The 14038-nt window shown below is 33.2% G+C and overlaps 1 protein-coding gene across 3 annotated transcripts in view; it reads left to right on the top strand.

Moving 5' to 3' along the window:
• The window catches only part of LOC143048387 (uncharacterized), a 57730-nt gene that overhangs the window by 16745 nt on the left and 26947 nt on the right, over positions 1-14038 (top strand). For all 3 annotated transcript variants that reach the window (XM_076222081.1, XM_076222067.1, XM_076222075.1), the window contains exons 6-13: positions 233-357; positions 2693-2854; positions 3074-3275; positions 6103-6172; positions 7880-7948; positions 8583-10754; positions 11057-13253; positions 13691-13788. In XM_076222081.1, the coding sequence (XP_076078196.1) occupies positions 233-357; positions 2693-2854; positions 3074-3275; positions 6103-6172; positions 7880-7948; positions 8583-10754; positions 11057-13253; positions 13691-13788 (5095 nt within the window). The remainder of the gene's footprint in view (positions 1-232; positions 358-2692; positions 2855-3073; positions 3276-6102; positions 6173-7879; positions 7949-8582; positions 10755-11056; positions 13254-13690; positions 13789-14038) is intronic.

Raw genomic sequence — 14038 nt, 5'->3', positions numbered from 1 at the left:
GAATTGTCTCATCAGGCTCATTGAGAATCATACCACATGTTCTTTTTTGTATTGTATAGCGATGACATGACATTGGATACATTAAATGGGAAATTGTCCATGATTTGGATAGCCTTTTTCTCTTGCATTTACATTGATATGCAAAGAAATAGTTAACAGCACATTCACTTTACTAAAAGACATTTGTATAGGAAGTTTGGTTTGTTGATATCTTTCTAATACCTTCTTTTAGATTTATGCCTATGAGTATGGTGAAGAAAGTATATGTGATATTCCTCGTCAAGTGATGCCATTTGCTGTGGTGAAATTTTTGTTTACACCAAGGTCAATGTTGAGGACGAACACAGTTGCTCAAAGGTAAAATCTTTCATCCACAATTAAAGATTCAAAAACAATTTACTTATCATTTGTGAAATAAGGTAATAAAGGTATAAAAAAATTTAAAAATGACTTGATTACAAAAAAGAAACAGTGAATATACCTCTTTGAAGTGATATAGTATCTATATTTAAAAAAAAGAGCTGTCAAATTTCTTCAATCATTGTTGGTTTGTTCAACACAACACAACCCCTCCCCCCTTTTTATACGACCGCAAAAATTTTAATTTTTCGTCATATATTGCTATCACATTGGCGTCGTCGTCCTGCGTCGTCGTCGTCCGAATACTTTTAGTTTTCGCACTCTAACTTTTGTAAAAGTGAATAGAAATCTATGAAATTTTAACACAAGGTTTATTACCACAAAAGGAAGGTTGGGATTGATTTTGGGAATTTTGGTCCCAACATTTTAGGAATTAGGGGCCAAAAAGGGCCCAAATAAGCATTTTCTTGGTTTTCGCACTATAACTTTAGTTTAAGTAAATTGAAATCTATGAAATTTTGACACAAGGTTTATGACCACAAAATGAAGGTTGGGATTGTTTTTGGAAGTTTTGGTTCCAACAGTTTAGGAATTAGGGGCCAAAAAAGGGCCCAAATAAGCATTATTCTTGGTTTTCGCACCATAACTTTAGTATAAGTAAATAGAAATCTATGAAATTTAAACACAAGGTTTATGACCATAAAAGGAAGGTTGGGTTTCATTTTTGGAGGTTTGGTCCCAACAGTTTAGGAATAAGGGGCCCAAAGGGTCCAAAATTGAACTTTGTTTGATTTCATCAAAAATTGAATAATTGGGGTTCTTTGATATGCCGAATCTAACTGTGTATGTAGATTCTTAATTTTTGGTCCCGTTTTCAAATTGGTCTACATTAAGGTCCAAAGGGTCCAAAATTAAACTTAGTTTGATTTTAACAAAAATTGAATCCTTGGGCTTCTTTGATATGCTGAATCTAAAAATGTACTTAGATTTTTGATTATTGGCCCAGTTTTCAAGTTGGTCCAAATCGGGGTCCAAAATTAAACTTTGTTTGATTTCATCAAAAATTGAATATTTGGGGTTCTTTGATATGCCAAATCTTACTGTGTATGTAGATTCTTAATTCTTGGTCCTGTTTTCAAATTGGTCTACATTAAAGTCCAAAGGGTCCAAAATTAAACTAAGTTTGATTTTAACAAAAATTGAATTCTTGGGCTTTTTTGATATGCTGAATCTAAACATATACTTAGATTTTTGATTATGGGCCCAGTTTTCAAGTTGGTTCAAATCAGGATCCAAAATTATTATATTAAGTATTGTGCAATAGCAAGAAATTTTCAATTGCACAGTATTCAGCAATAGCAAGAAATCTTCAATTGCACAGTATTGTGCAATAGCAAGCAATTTTCAATTGCACAGTATTGCGCAATAGCAAGAAATCTTCAATTGCACAGTATTGTGCAATAGCAAATATTTTCAATTGCACAGTATTGCGCAATAGCAAGAAATATCTAATTGCACAATATTGTGCAATAGCAAGAAATTTTCAATTGATTGGAGTTATCTTTCTTTGTCCAGAATAGTAGTTGAATCAACTTAAATCATTGTTTATACAATATACAATGTATATTCACTTTTACTACCAACTGATAAATTAAAACAATCTTTACCATTCAGTGATAACAAGCACTTTATTTTACATTTTAATATTTTATGATGTATTTAAATGAGTAGTTATTGTTGCAAACTCCATTAGGAATTTGAATTGAGATCAGTTTTGGAAAAAGGGAAAGGGGGATGTGAAAAAAAATGCGGGGGGGGGGGGGGGGGGGTTAAATTTTTCTCATTTCAGATTTCATAAATAAAAAGAAAATTTCTTCAAACATTTTTTTGAGAGGATTAATATTCAACAGCATAGTGAATTGCTCAAAGGCAAAAAAAATATTTTAAGTTCATTAGACCACATTCATACTGTGTCAGAAACCTATGCTGTGTCAACTATTTAATCACAATCCAAATTTAGAGCTGAATCCAGCTTAAATGTTGTGTCCATACTTGCCCCAACTGTTCAGGGTTCAACCTCTGCGGTCGTATATAGCTGCGCCCTGCGGAGCATCTGGTTATCTTTCTTTTAAAAGTGAATGACATAGCCTGTTGATTCCTAATAATTAATTTACAAATTCTATGAGAAAACTGATACATTAGATTGATATCATGAGAAATGGCAGCACTGATGCTGAATACTAGTTAACCATATAACCTTAATGTTTGTAAGACACTGATATTTTGCCTTTACATAATAGAAAAGTAAACATTCGAAATATTTTTTCCCCAGTACTTCGTCTAGGGCATCAGCATCCTCAAGACCAATGGCATCATCTGTTAGAGATACAGGCGAAACATATATTGTGTGGAATGGGGCTCTTACAGTCAAAGGAATGCATGCCTGTAACATCAACATGGTATCATCTGCTTCATGGTTTAAACCAGCTAAACTGTAAGTTACAATTGTTCACCTTACCTGGAAAACTGTCAATTAGAAAATTCTTCTTTGTTACATATCTAACCTACTGAATTTTAGTCTGGTGCTTTTATAAGTAGGTTTCATACAATAAACTGATTCTGAAATGTTTTTCATGTGAGTAGACTCATGATCCTGAATACAATGACAACATTGTTTACTTTGAATGAATGATATTTATAATTATATTTTTAGTGGGACAGATATTGATATAACACACAAGCTAGAGGCTAGCAAGGTTAAACAGAAGTATTTAAAACACACAGGAAAGCTGACTAAAAACTTTGAAAACCACTCTGGAAATTATTACATCAATGTGTGTGAGCTACATCCAAGTAAACCTGGAATCAAAAGTCACTTCCAGAAGATAATGAATTATCTTGGCAAACATGATTGTGTAAGTACATGTAAAACATGTTTTATATCTGAAATTTTTTAAGTTTGCTTGATTTATTACATATATGTTTGCTTATATATATATGGACCAGGTTTTTACGTCCCAGCTATGAAAGTTGTTTTTGGGATACGATTGCTTTCAAGCAATCTGTAGACTTATACTGGTGGCTCAGAGCATTGCCCTCACGTCAATCGTTTTATTCTAAACATTAAGGAACATCTCAGATTCTTATGATTGTCTTGCTTTAAAGGTAAAAACAAACAAAGGGATTGAACTTTAACAACTTTCCTATAATGTTCTTTTCATAATCTTCATGTTTGATAATTCCCTTGACTTATATGCGTGTTTTTAACAACACGGAAAATCAGAATTACGCAGTATTTATATTTAGTGTTTTTCTAAATTTAGAAACACGTTAGAGGGAATTCCCAGTTTGATAAAATGCGAGAGTTCTCTGAATTCCGATAAATCTATTTCTGTCATATAAGAACTGAAGTGGAGTTTTTCTTATATTTTACCTTTATGAAACTGATATTTGAGATTGTACTTCCATAAAGAAATAGAGAACTATCTAGGTCGTTTAATAAACATTTAATATACGTTCTTGCTCCAGGTTTTTTTTGGATATTATGCGCATGCGTATAGTTTTCTTGACTTTGAGGGGTTTTCGATTGAATGGTTGCTCTGGATTCCCCACTCAATTAATTAATTTTAAACTCATGGGATCTTTTCTATGTATGTCTGCTATTGAAGGTTATTATTGTTGCATAATTTTAAATCATATGCATCATTTAAATGAAAATAAATATAGTCCACATCGTAGAACACCCCTTCAGGCAAAATGGAGTCTTCCATATTATTGTTTCCAATTGTCTCCCTTCTGGAAGTAACTTCCGTGAATTCTGAATTAAAACAATACGTCGAGTATTAGCTCGTTCTGTCAATAAAGTGTATTATATTAAAAATGATCGAAATTTAAACCGATAAATGTGTACGGAAAGGAGTCATGATCACTGACCGAAAGGAAATTAAATATTTAAAGAGTTGGGAATGGGGTTCCTCCTAGAATTAACGTAGGAAAATAGGTGATAAGATACGAAGTGAAATACCTTCTCTCACTCTGAGTCTCAGTGACTGCTGTGGAAAGTAAACTTGGAATTGATAGTACAAAAATAAAACACAATAGGCCTAATCGCATTGTTCATACAATTTTATCCGGGATTGACTATTTTGTAACTATTTTACATGTGCAGTTGAATTAGTTTTGAAAATAATATTATCCAGCTACATGTATACATGTACATGTGTCAACGAAACAACGGCAATCGTATCCGTCAGAGCAATCTGCTCTTTGATTATGTTTTCTTGTCTGCGAGTCTGTCTGTCAATGCATACCATAGTTAGGTTAAGGCTTTGGTAAAACATAGTTCGTTGTTTTATTAACTTGAAACTGGAAACTTAATACACATATATTCATTATGAATTGAACTGCTGGATAATTATGCCTAATAAGTTTTTTAAGCAAGTGGTTTGTCACCAATCTTATTAAGTTTGTTATAAGATAGCTAAAGAAAAACCACTAGTTTTGTTGTTTCCTGAGGTATCATTGGGAGCAAATGGTCATATATACCTGTTAGAATATGCAATATTTGATTACTGGTAGAATTATGTCGATTGATTTTGATAATTCTCAATAGCTAAAAATTTTATGTGGAAGGGTCTATGAAATTCTGGTTTCAGTGATAAAATGGACTTAACTATTAAGGTGTCTGTACCATTATTGACCACATGTTTTTAATGTTGCAATTACTTAGCAATTGTTTTCACAAAACACATAGTTTTTTGTACTTTTTAGCTCACCTGGTCCAAAGGGCCAAGTGAGCTTTTCTCATCACTTGGCGTCCGTTGTCCGTCGTCGTTAACTTTTACAAAAATCTTCTCTGAAACTACTGGGTCAAATTTAATCAAACTTGGCCACATTCATCATTGGGGTATCTAGTTTAAAAATGTGTCCGGTGACCCGGCCAATCAACCAAGATGGCCACCATGGCTAAAAATAGAACTTAGGGGTAAAATGTAGATTTTGGCTTATAACTCTGAAACCAAAGCTTTTAGAGCAAAATCTGACATGGGATAAAATTGTTGATCAAGTAAAGATCTATTTTCAGATGAATCAGACAACCAGTTGTTGGGGTGCTGCCCCTGAATTGGTAATTTTAAGGAAAGTTTGCCGTTATTGGTTATTATCTTGAATATTATTATAGATAGAGATAAACTATAATTATCAATAATGTTCAGCAAAGTAAGATCTACAAATAAGTCAACATGACCAAAATGGTCAGTTGACCCCTTAAGGAGTTATTGCTCTTTCAAGTAAATTTTTAACAATTTTCATTTATGAGTAATTTATTTGGTAAATTTTTGTAAATTTTTACAAAATATTTTCCTCTGTAACGAAAGGGCCAAGTTTATGATAGATAGAAAAAATTGTAAGTTGCAAGAATGTCCAGTAAAGAAAGATCTACAAACACATCACCATCACCAAAACACAATTTTGTCATTAATCCATCTGTGTAATTTGTCTAATATGCACATATACCAAGGTGAGTGACACAGGCTCTTAAGAGCCTCTAGTTTAAATAGTTCATTAGTAGAGACGCCAAACCAATGGATGTGTAAAGAAAAACAAGAAATTGTTTCCTAGATATTTGACAAATTTCTAGATAAAACCTCATAAACTATCCTTTGTCAGTGTAAATATTGAGGTTTATGCTGAAAATATTTATATGATAAAGAATGTAACATAGTTATATTGTAAAATTTCTAGATTGCAGTACAGAAATTAGAGGATGTTATATTACTGCTATTGACACAAGGTCAACTTTCATACCAATTAGGTAAGAATGTTATGTGTATTGTCTCAATGGTCTATAACAGAGTTATTGGTAAAAGGATTAGGTACTTGCCTCATCTTAAATTTTTCCTCACCTAGTTTAAAGAGCTAGGGTAAGCTATTTTCAGTCCAAGTTCACAAAAATACATTGCAAACTTCTAGTAAATCATTCTCGAGATGTGATTTAAAAAGCATATCAGAAAATGAAAATAAAAGAACATGGCTACTGCATTCTCGACTGCATTATACAATTGTCTCCTAGCGTATGTAAATATTTCAAAGATTTTATTTGAGCTGTTACATGTACTTTGTTTAGTAGGTTGAGGGAGGTAAGACATGAATATTACTTTTGCCTACTGGATTTAACTATACAATTACATATACCTTTCTTTTTCCTATACAGTCAACCTAACTATATGAAGGAGCTTATGATGAGACTTTGTCAACTAGCATTAACCTAATTATGTGGTTAAATGACCTTGTTAATATTATTGTAATTGTTTTTCAGTAATTACACATGGTCGGTATGTGATTACTTGTGTCATATGGCCTTGACCCTAATTTCCTTGCCTGCATCTGTTGTCATGTATGTGCATGTCAGAAACACACATTGTTATAATAGAACATCAATATATATATATAGACATTTGCTTGTTAAATCAGAGGTTTTCCACAGAGGACTTACAGCTGTTATATAGATCCTAAGATATAGTATATAATGAGAAGTCACTGTACCAGTGTTTTAGCTAGGAGTCTTGTAATATTTGATAAAAACATTACTCATAGCAATTTATAGTTGCTTGAACACATTGATAAGATATTGTGGAATTGTCTTTCCTTGTAAAAATGTTGCCGTATGTAGAGATTCTTAAAACTTTTTTATTACCGAATTCTTTAACTTTCAGTTATTCTTGCAACTTTGCGATCCAATACTCTCTTATCTTTATTATTTTCTCTATTCGTTATTTTTTTTTACCACTTTTCTTTATTCTGTCAGTTTTACTCCATTCAAACCCACATGTTGGAATCAAATGTTTTAAAGAAAAAGAAAATCAACATTTTACTGATATTTTTGTTGATTCAATGAACAAGAACTGCATGAACTAACATTATGAAAGTAAGGAGATTATTTCAACTTATTTCTATTATTACTGTTTACCGAAACATTTTTCTGTGAATCCATAATTGATATCTTCCTTGCTAAAATAGGACTAACATTGAGAAGATCCAGTTTTCAGTGTTAGTTTAAACATATTTATTTATAGTGGATTGGGTAACAAGTTTTGCAACTTATATTAATCCCTTTCCACTTTGCAGATGCGAGTTATGCCTTGTAGTGGCATTAGCCTACTCTTTTTCGAAATCTACAAGGGTGTCTTTAACGTGCAAGAGATATGGCTCTCTCTTAACACGGGTCAGTCATTTATCGACAGACTATCATCGTTTCCTCAAGACCATACTCACAAATGGTGTCTAGGGAGAGCCTCAGTGTTTTCAGTGTTAACAGGGGAGTTGATATTTTGTCACTAGATTTTCAACAGGGCACAGCTATTTATTGTCATATTTATGAAATTGGAGAATAAAACTATACTCATATATATATGTCAGATGACTAGCTTTGAGTGCTGAATAATATCACACATGGATATATAATAAAGGATTTGATTAAAGAGTGCCTGTTGAAAAGTAAAGACATTCATTCTATTTTCAGGTTTGTCACAGCCTCATAAGTATCCAGTTGTGCTGTATTGCCTTTTTCTTTCCAGAAACTCAAGAAAAAGTAAGTAGCATATTTCAGTTAGGAACTTGAGGAATGAATATATCTGTTTAAGTGAATTCATTGTATTTCTAACCAGACATTGGGCAGTTGTTGTAATTTTCCAAATATCAGTTGAAGCCTCCCAGTAATTATTTAATTATTTATTCATTTTACATCTCCCTCTTCAAACCATTCTCATTATAGGAAGGTCAAATCAACATTATTTTGCAGGGAAAACTTAAAAACTAAAAGTTAAAACTATATTGCAATCACATTGTCTGTCCTCCTGTTTATCTGTCTGCTCATTCAATAAATGTTTAAGTCACTTCTCAAGAACAACTGATCATAATAAGATCATATTTGGTTAGGAGCTAAACATTGATGAGTCATAAAATTGTAGCTGTTCTTGTATCAATCAGTCTTTAACTTCATGTTTGCAGATACTTTGAATTTTCAATATGTTGAATGGAAACAAATATTTTTATCACACACCTACTAAACAGAATGACTTCATAATTTGTCAGCAGCTTGACAGTGATGAGTTGTAACATATTTTTAATTACGCATATTTTGATTTTTACCAAGGATACATAGTCAGGTGATTGTACTGTTGTATTTGATTTTTTTTTAATCACAAATTCTTTGATATTTTTAGAAAATTTTGCTAGTGAAGAAGAAGAGGACAAAGACAAAGAAGGAGAAAATCACAGTTTAGCAGATAAAAGTAAAGTAGAGGAAATACAAGAATCTTTTGTAAAAACAGTGATAGATGGTAACGGAGAAAACTCTACTGTTTGTGATATGGAACTATGTGATTCAGGAGAGAGTAACATAGCTGTCTCTTTACCAATTGTGCAGCTGTCATCTCCATGTCACCAAATTGTCTCCAAATCACCAAGCGTTTGTATAGGAAATACTCTCTTTGAATCACCTACCTTATTGGGAACAAAAGATTTAGAAAATGACTCTCCCAAACTTGACAAAATTTGTCCAACAAAGGTAACACCAGAAATTCTAAAGTTGCCACCAGACTACCCATATAAAAAAACCAAAGATAGTGTTTCCATTTTAAAACATTTGAACACTTCTTTTGGTAGGACTAATGATAACTATGTAGTGGCAACAGTGTGGGACAATGGGAAACCGACTAGTGGTCAGTCGACACCTGTAAGAGAAGGGCAAACAACTCCGATAAGATTTGTTTCTCCACCCACTCCAGGTACACCAACTCTGGATGAAAGACAGTTAATGCATTACTATACCTCACCATTAGAAAAGTCGCAAGAGGATCCTAATAACAATAGGGACATTTCCTCAATAGAATTTAACCCCGTTCCACATCTAGACAGGGCGTTTGATAGGTCACAACAAGCTACATCAGAACATGGTTCTAGTGTTGCTCCTAAACCACCAACTCTTCATCTTGAAGAGAGCATTGCCAGAGAATCAACAGATGAACAAACATGTCCACATTTAGAAAAAGAGGAAGATAATTACGAAAGTTCAACATCAGAGGAGAAGTCACCACCTGTGTCAAAAGATCAAAGTCAAATAATACATCCTTGCCTAACAACAAATATACTACAATTAGATAAAAGAAACAACAGTTTATCGGTTTTACCTCAACCAGGGAATGAATCAGAAAGTTGTCAAAATATACAATCAGAAGAGAATCTATACTCAAAATCACCTGAAATTCCAAATCAGTCATTTGACAAATCATTATGCATAACATCTTCTCACAGTCCAGTATCATTGAAATGCATCCCACTGCCATCTTGTGAAACAGCCATTAGTTCAGATGTACTTCCTTTAGTATCAACAAATTCAAATACAAACAGTGTACATTCTCCAGAAACCTGTGAACCCATTTCAACTGTAGGGCAGAGTAATTCACCATTGAAGTTTAGAACAACACCTCCACAGTTTATACAGTCACCTACTTCACAAGTATTATCACCACCACCATATCACACCAGTCCAAGATTGCCAACAATTTACCAGCTAGCTTTCCAGTCTACAATATCTCGTGCACCCATCATGTACTCACCCCCTTCCTGCAACACTTATCCTCAAAGGCACTGGTCTCCATTGGGATATCAACAGCATTGTTATAATTACAACAGAATGTCAACACCAATCAGACCTAGTGGTTACTATGAACCTAGAATGGCATGGCCACCTTGGGAACTATCTCCCCCAAGACCATTGATGCACTCGCCACCTTATCAACATAGAAAACCATCACTACTTGGTGTGGCACCACAAGGAGTTGAGCCATGGAGCAGTAGACCACTACTACCCTTACCATTAATTGTTGACTCGGTGAGTTATAGATTACAGGTTAATCCAGCACCTAGTTGTCCTTTACAAGCATATTCTCAACAGGAAACTGATTCTTCAATGATGAAAACTCAACATCAGAATACATCAAATGAAATGACAGCTCAGAGTTCAAAACCAGGACAAAATGTAAATGAAATTGGTCATCAGAGACAACCACAGACTTTAAGTAATGGACCTAATCTAAATAGTCCTAATAAATTTACAGTACCAGCAAATTTGATTTCCCCAATAAAACCAGTTACTTTGGAGGTTGGAGTTTTAAAACCACTTGTGCCGTATACAGACACAGAAAACAATTGTATTTCTGAACCTCTGGTACCATACACTGATATATCAGAAGAAGTAGTGATTTGTAAACCTCTTGTACCATATACTGATGTTGGCAATGATGTTGTTCAATCAATTGCAACTGTTAATCACAGACAGGAACTACTTCAAAACTGTATTGCACCGAACAGTAAAGAAACAGAACCCAACAAAGGTATGAAAACTACACTGTAAGGTTATTGAATTGTTACATGATATTATATCCAAGGCTTGAATAGAAGACTTCATAATTTTTCAATCACAAAGATTTTTTCATTTAGATATAAAAACTTCTTTAATTTCTTCAATTTGACGTTGACCTTGAAGTTATTGTGTGCTCAGTTCTGGTAAGGATATCTGATTTTTCAGTTAAATACAATTCAAACATTAACAAAGTTATATTTTGTTGAGTAACTTACTAAAAACATGGTAATTGGTATCTACTAAATGGATAACTTTACTCTTCTTTACTTTCAGAATTGGTTGCAGGACATGTCGAAAGCAATTTTATCAGAATTCCTGATGAAGAACAACAAACTGAAACATCAATAGCTAGCAATAAAAGTTTAGATAAATATGAAACTGGATTCATGACTAAACCTCCTAAGTCTAGTCTTCTTCAGCAAGTTAAGATTAAAGATGATTTCAGGGTTCAAGAGAAAGCTCATGAACTCCATAGCATTTTAAAAAGAAGTCCTAGACTAATTATGACAACTAGAGCTGGAAAGAGCGATGACTGTGCACCAAAAATGGATTTCTCAGAGGAATTAAGTATGAAACAGGAACCTGTAGATGACACAATTGATAATATCATTCAGTTCCTAGATTTTGAATCAAAATCTCCAGGGACAAGTAAAGTCAATAAATCAGGAATTGATAGAAGCATTAAAATGAATAACGGCAATAAAAAAGTGAATTCACCAGCAAAGAAAGGTAATGGACAGAAACAGCCTCACACAGTAACTAATAAAGATGTTGAAAATATGAGAAAGTTGCTCAATGATACATTAGAGAGAACTTCTCCTAAGAAAAAATCTAGTGGAGACTGCAAAAATACGAGAAGGCAGAGTGGTGATATTTGTCTGGATAAAGTTGTGGAATCTGAGAAGAAATCACAGAACAGTGCATCTAAGCAGGTGAAAGGAAGTTTGAAACATCCTCTTACTGAGAATTCCTCCGATGTGGCATGTAAGAAAATTAAACTGGAAACTGACAAGGATAAATTACAGGTACTAGGTTCAGTTCAGGCCATGGAGATCACAACCTGTTCTGACAGTTCAGATTTAGAACTCATTGAATCTCAACCTCCCCCTTTCATTGATTTGACAAGCCCAGTTGTTGACCTGACAGAATCACCATCCCCCATTCGAATAGTTAGAACTGTCACAGGTTATGTGGTAGAGAAATCTTGTAAAACCAAGCTGATCGTAGACACTGATTCAGGAATGAAATTAAAGAAGTCGAATACATCAAGTAGATTATATGACGATAATTTGAAGGCTTCTAATTCAAAGTCAAAAGCTAAAACATCTAGTCATGAAGAAACAAAAGTGAAATGTACAGAGAAATTAAAATATGATTCAAAGAATGAGGACAAATCTGGTACAAGAAATATAAAACAGTCTTTTAACATGGAAAAGTACACAGAAGAATTAGAAAATTCAAGAGAAAGTTCTGTCTTAAATTTAAAGAAGACAGATAAATCAGTAGACAAATGTAAAACTGGATTAGAGAACAAGGAAAAATTGAGGGAAATACATGCACTAGAGTCTTCAAAGACAGATAAGGGTTGTGAAAAATCAAAACTCAGTGAAGGAGGCAAAACAAATTCTAAAAATGATAAAGGATCAGATCTTAAAAAGAAAAATACATCAATAGAAACTTCAAAATACCAGTCAGAAAACAAAGAACTGTCTGAAGTCAAAACTGCATCAGATTTAAAAAAGAAAGAGAAATCTAATATAGCATTTAGTTTGGGAAGTATTGTATCAGAAATGAGAAAGAATGAGAGATCAGTAGAAAAAGACAAAATTCCCCTTGATAACAAAGAAAATGCAAACACTATTGTTAAACCAGTAGTGAAAAACAGAAATAAATCTCCCAAAAATTTGCAAATGGAATTGGAACTGAATTCAGACTCTGGTGAAAAAATAGATGACAAAAATAGAGCTGATAATAGTAATTTTGGAATGAAAGTTGTAACAAACTCTGTAGAAATTTTGGAAGGGAATCACCAGACAGTGACAGGAAAACAAAACATTGACATTAAACAGAAAATACATGACAAGTCAAAAGTAGTCAAAGAGCCTTCAGATATGACCACAAGTAACAAGGTTGATAAGCAGCAAGGGCAAGCTAATATTAGCACACATAATGAAAACAAAGAAAAATCATCAAATAAATCTTTGTCAACATCAGAAAGACATAAACATAAAGATAGTTCTCTTACAGCAGATAACTCACATGAAAGAGATTACAGAAAGTCTTCTTCAAAGTCAAAAAGTGAAGAGCTGTCCAAGAAGACACGGTGGGATATAGTCATGAAAGATTTGGACTATGATACAAAGAATCGAGTCAGTAGGAAGAGAAAAGATTCAGAATCAGATTCTGATGCCAGATCATCTAGGAAAGGGTCCCCTCCAGTAATGTATGTGTCTGGAAAAAAGTCAAAAAGGTAAGAACAGAACTATGTTGTACTTATTAATTAATAGCTTTGCAATCATTTCTAATATCTGTACTGCACTAGGTTATGTTAATATTCAGTTTTAGTTCATCGATTGTCTTGGTTTGGTTTACAGCACATCAGCTTTTTTTTGCTTCTATATTTTTTTAATTTTTATAGAAGAACATCATTTAGGTTGACTATTTTTTTGTTTGAGATTTGTATATTTATTTGATATCAACATTTAAAAGCATAGTTAAGGTTGTTCTATTTAAAAATATACATCAGAATGCATTTGAAATCTTAATAGTAAAATTAATAGTAAAATCATAAATTTTACTATCATTAATGTCACATATGATTTGAAGTATGATGTTTATCTTATTTATGTTGCATATGTGATCTATTATATAATTATTTGATCATCATTTCATTTACTAACACAACAGCAAGCGATCATCATCAGGTAAAAAGTTCTCTACACCATCTAAAAAGACGGCAGCAAAATCCAGGACAGCTAGTCCAAGTCCTAGCAAGCAGAAATCAGGTGACTGCATGTTGCAGTTCAAAGTTCAACTAATTCATGTTAAAATGCATTCATTAATCATTATACCATGTAGCAGAAACCATGATCTGTTAGCAAGTTTTCTAGCAACCTGTTAGTTGTTTTTAATTTTAATCATTTTTTTGTCGAGCCTGCAACTTTTGTTGCAGAAAGCTCGACAGCGATAGTGATCCGGCGGCGGCGGTGTTAGCTCACTTCTTAAAAGCTTGATATTTTAGAAGGTGGAAGACCT

The sequence above is a fragment of the Mytilus galloprovincialis genome, chromosome 1 (assembly GCF_965363235.1).
Source record: "Mytilus galloprovincialis chromosome 1, xbMytGall1.hap1.1, whole genome shotgun sequence".
Taxonomy (NCBI): domain Eukaryota; kingdom Metazoa; phylum Mollusca; class Bivalvia; order Mytilida; family Mytilidae; genus Mytilus; species Mytilus galloprovincialis.
This window is presented reverse-complemented; position numbering and strand designations above follow the sequence as displayed.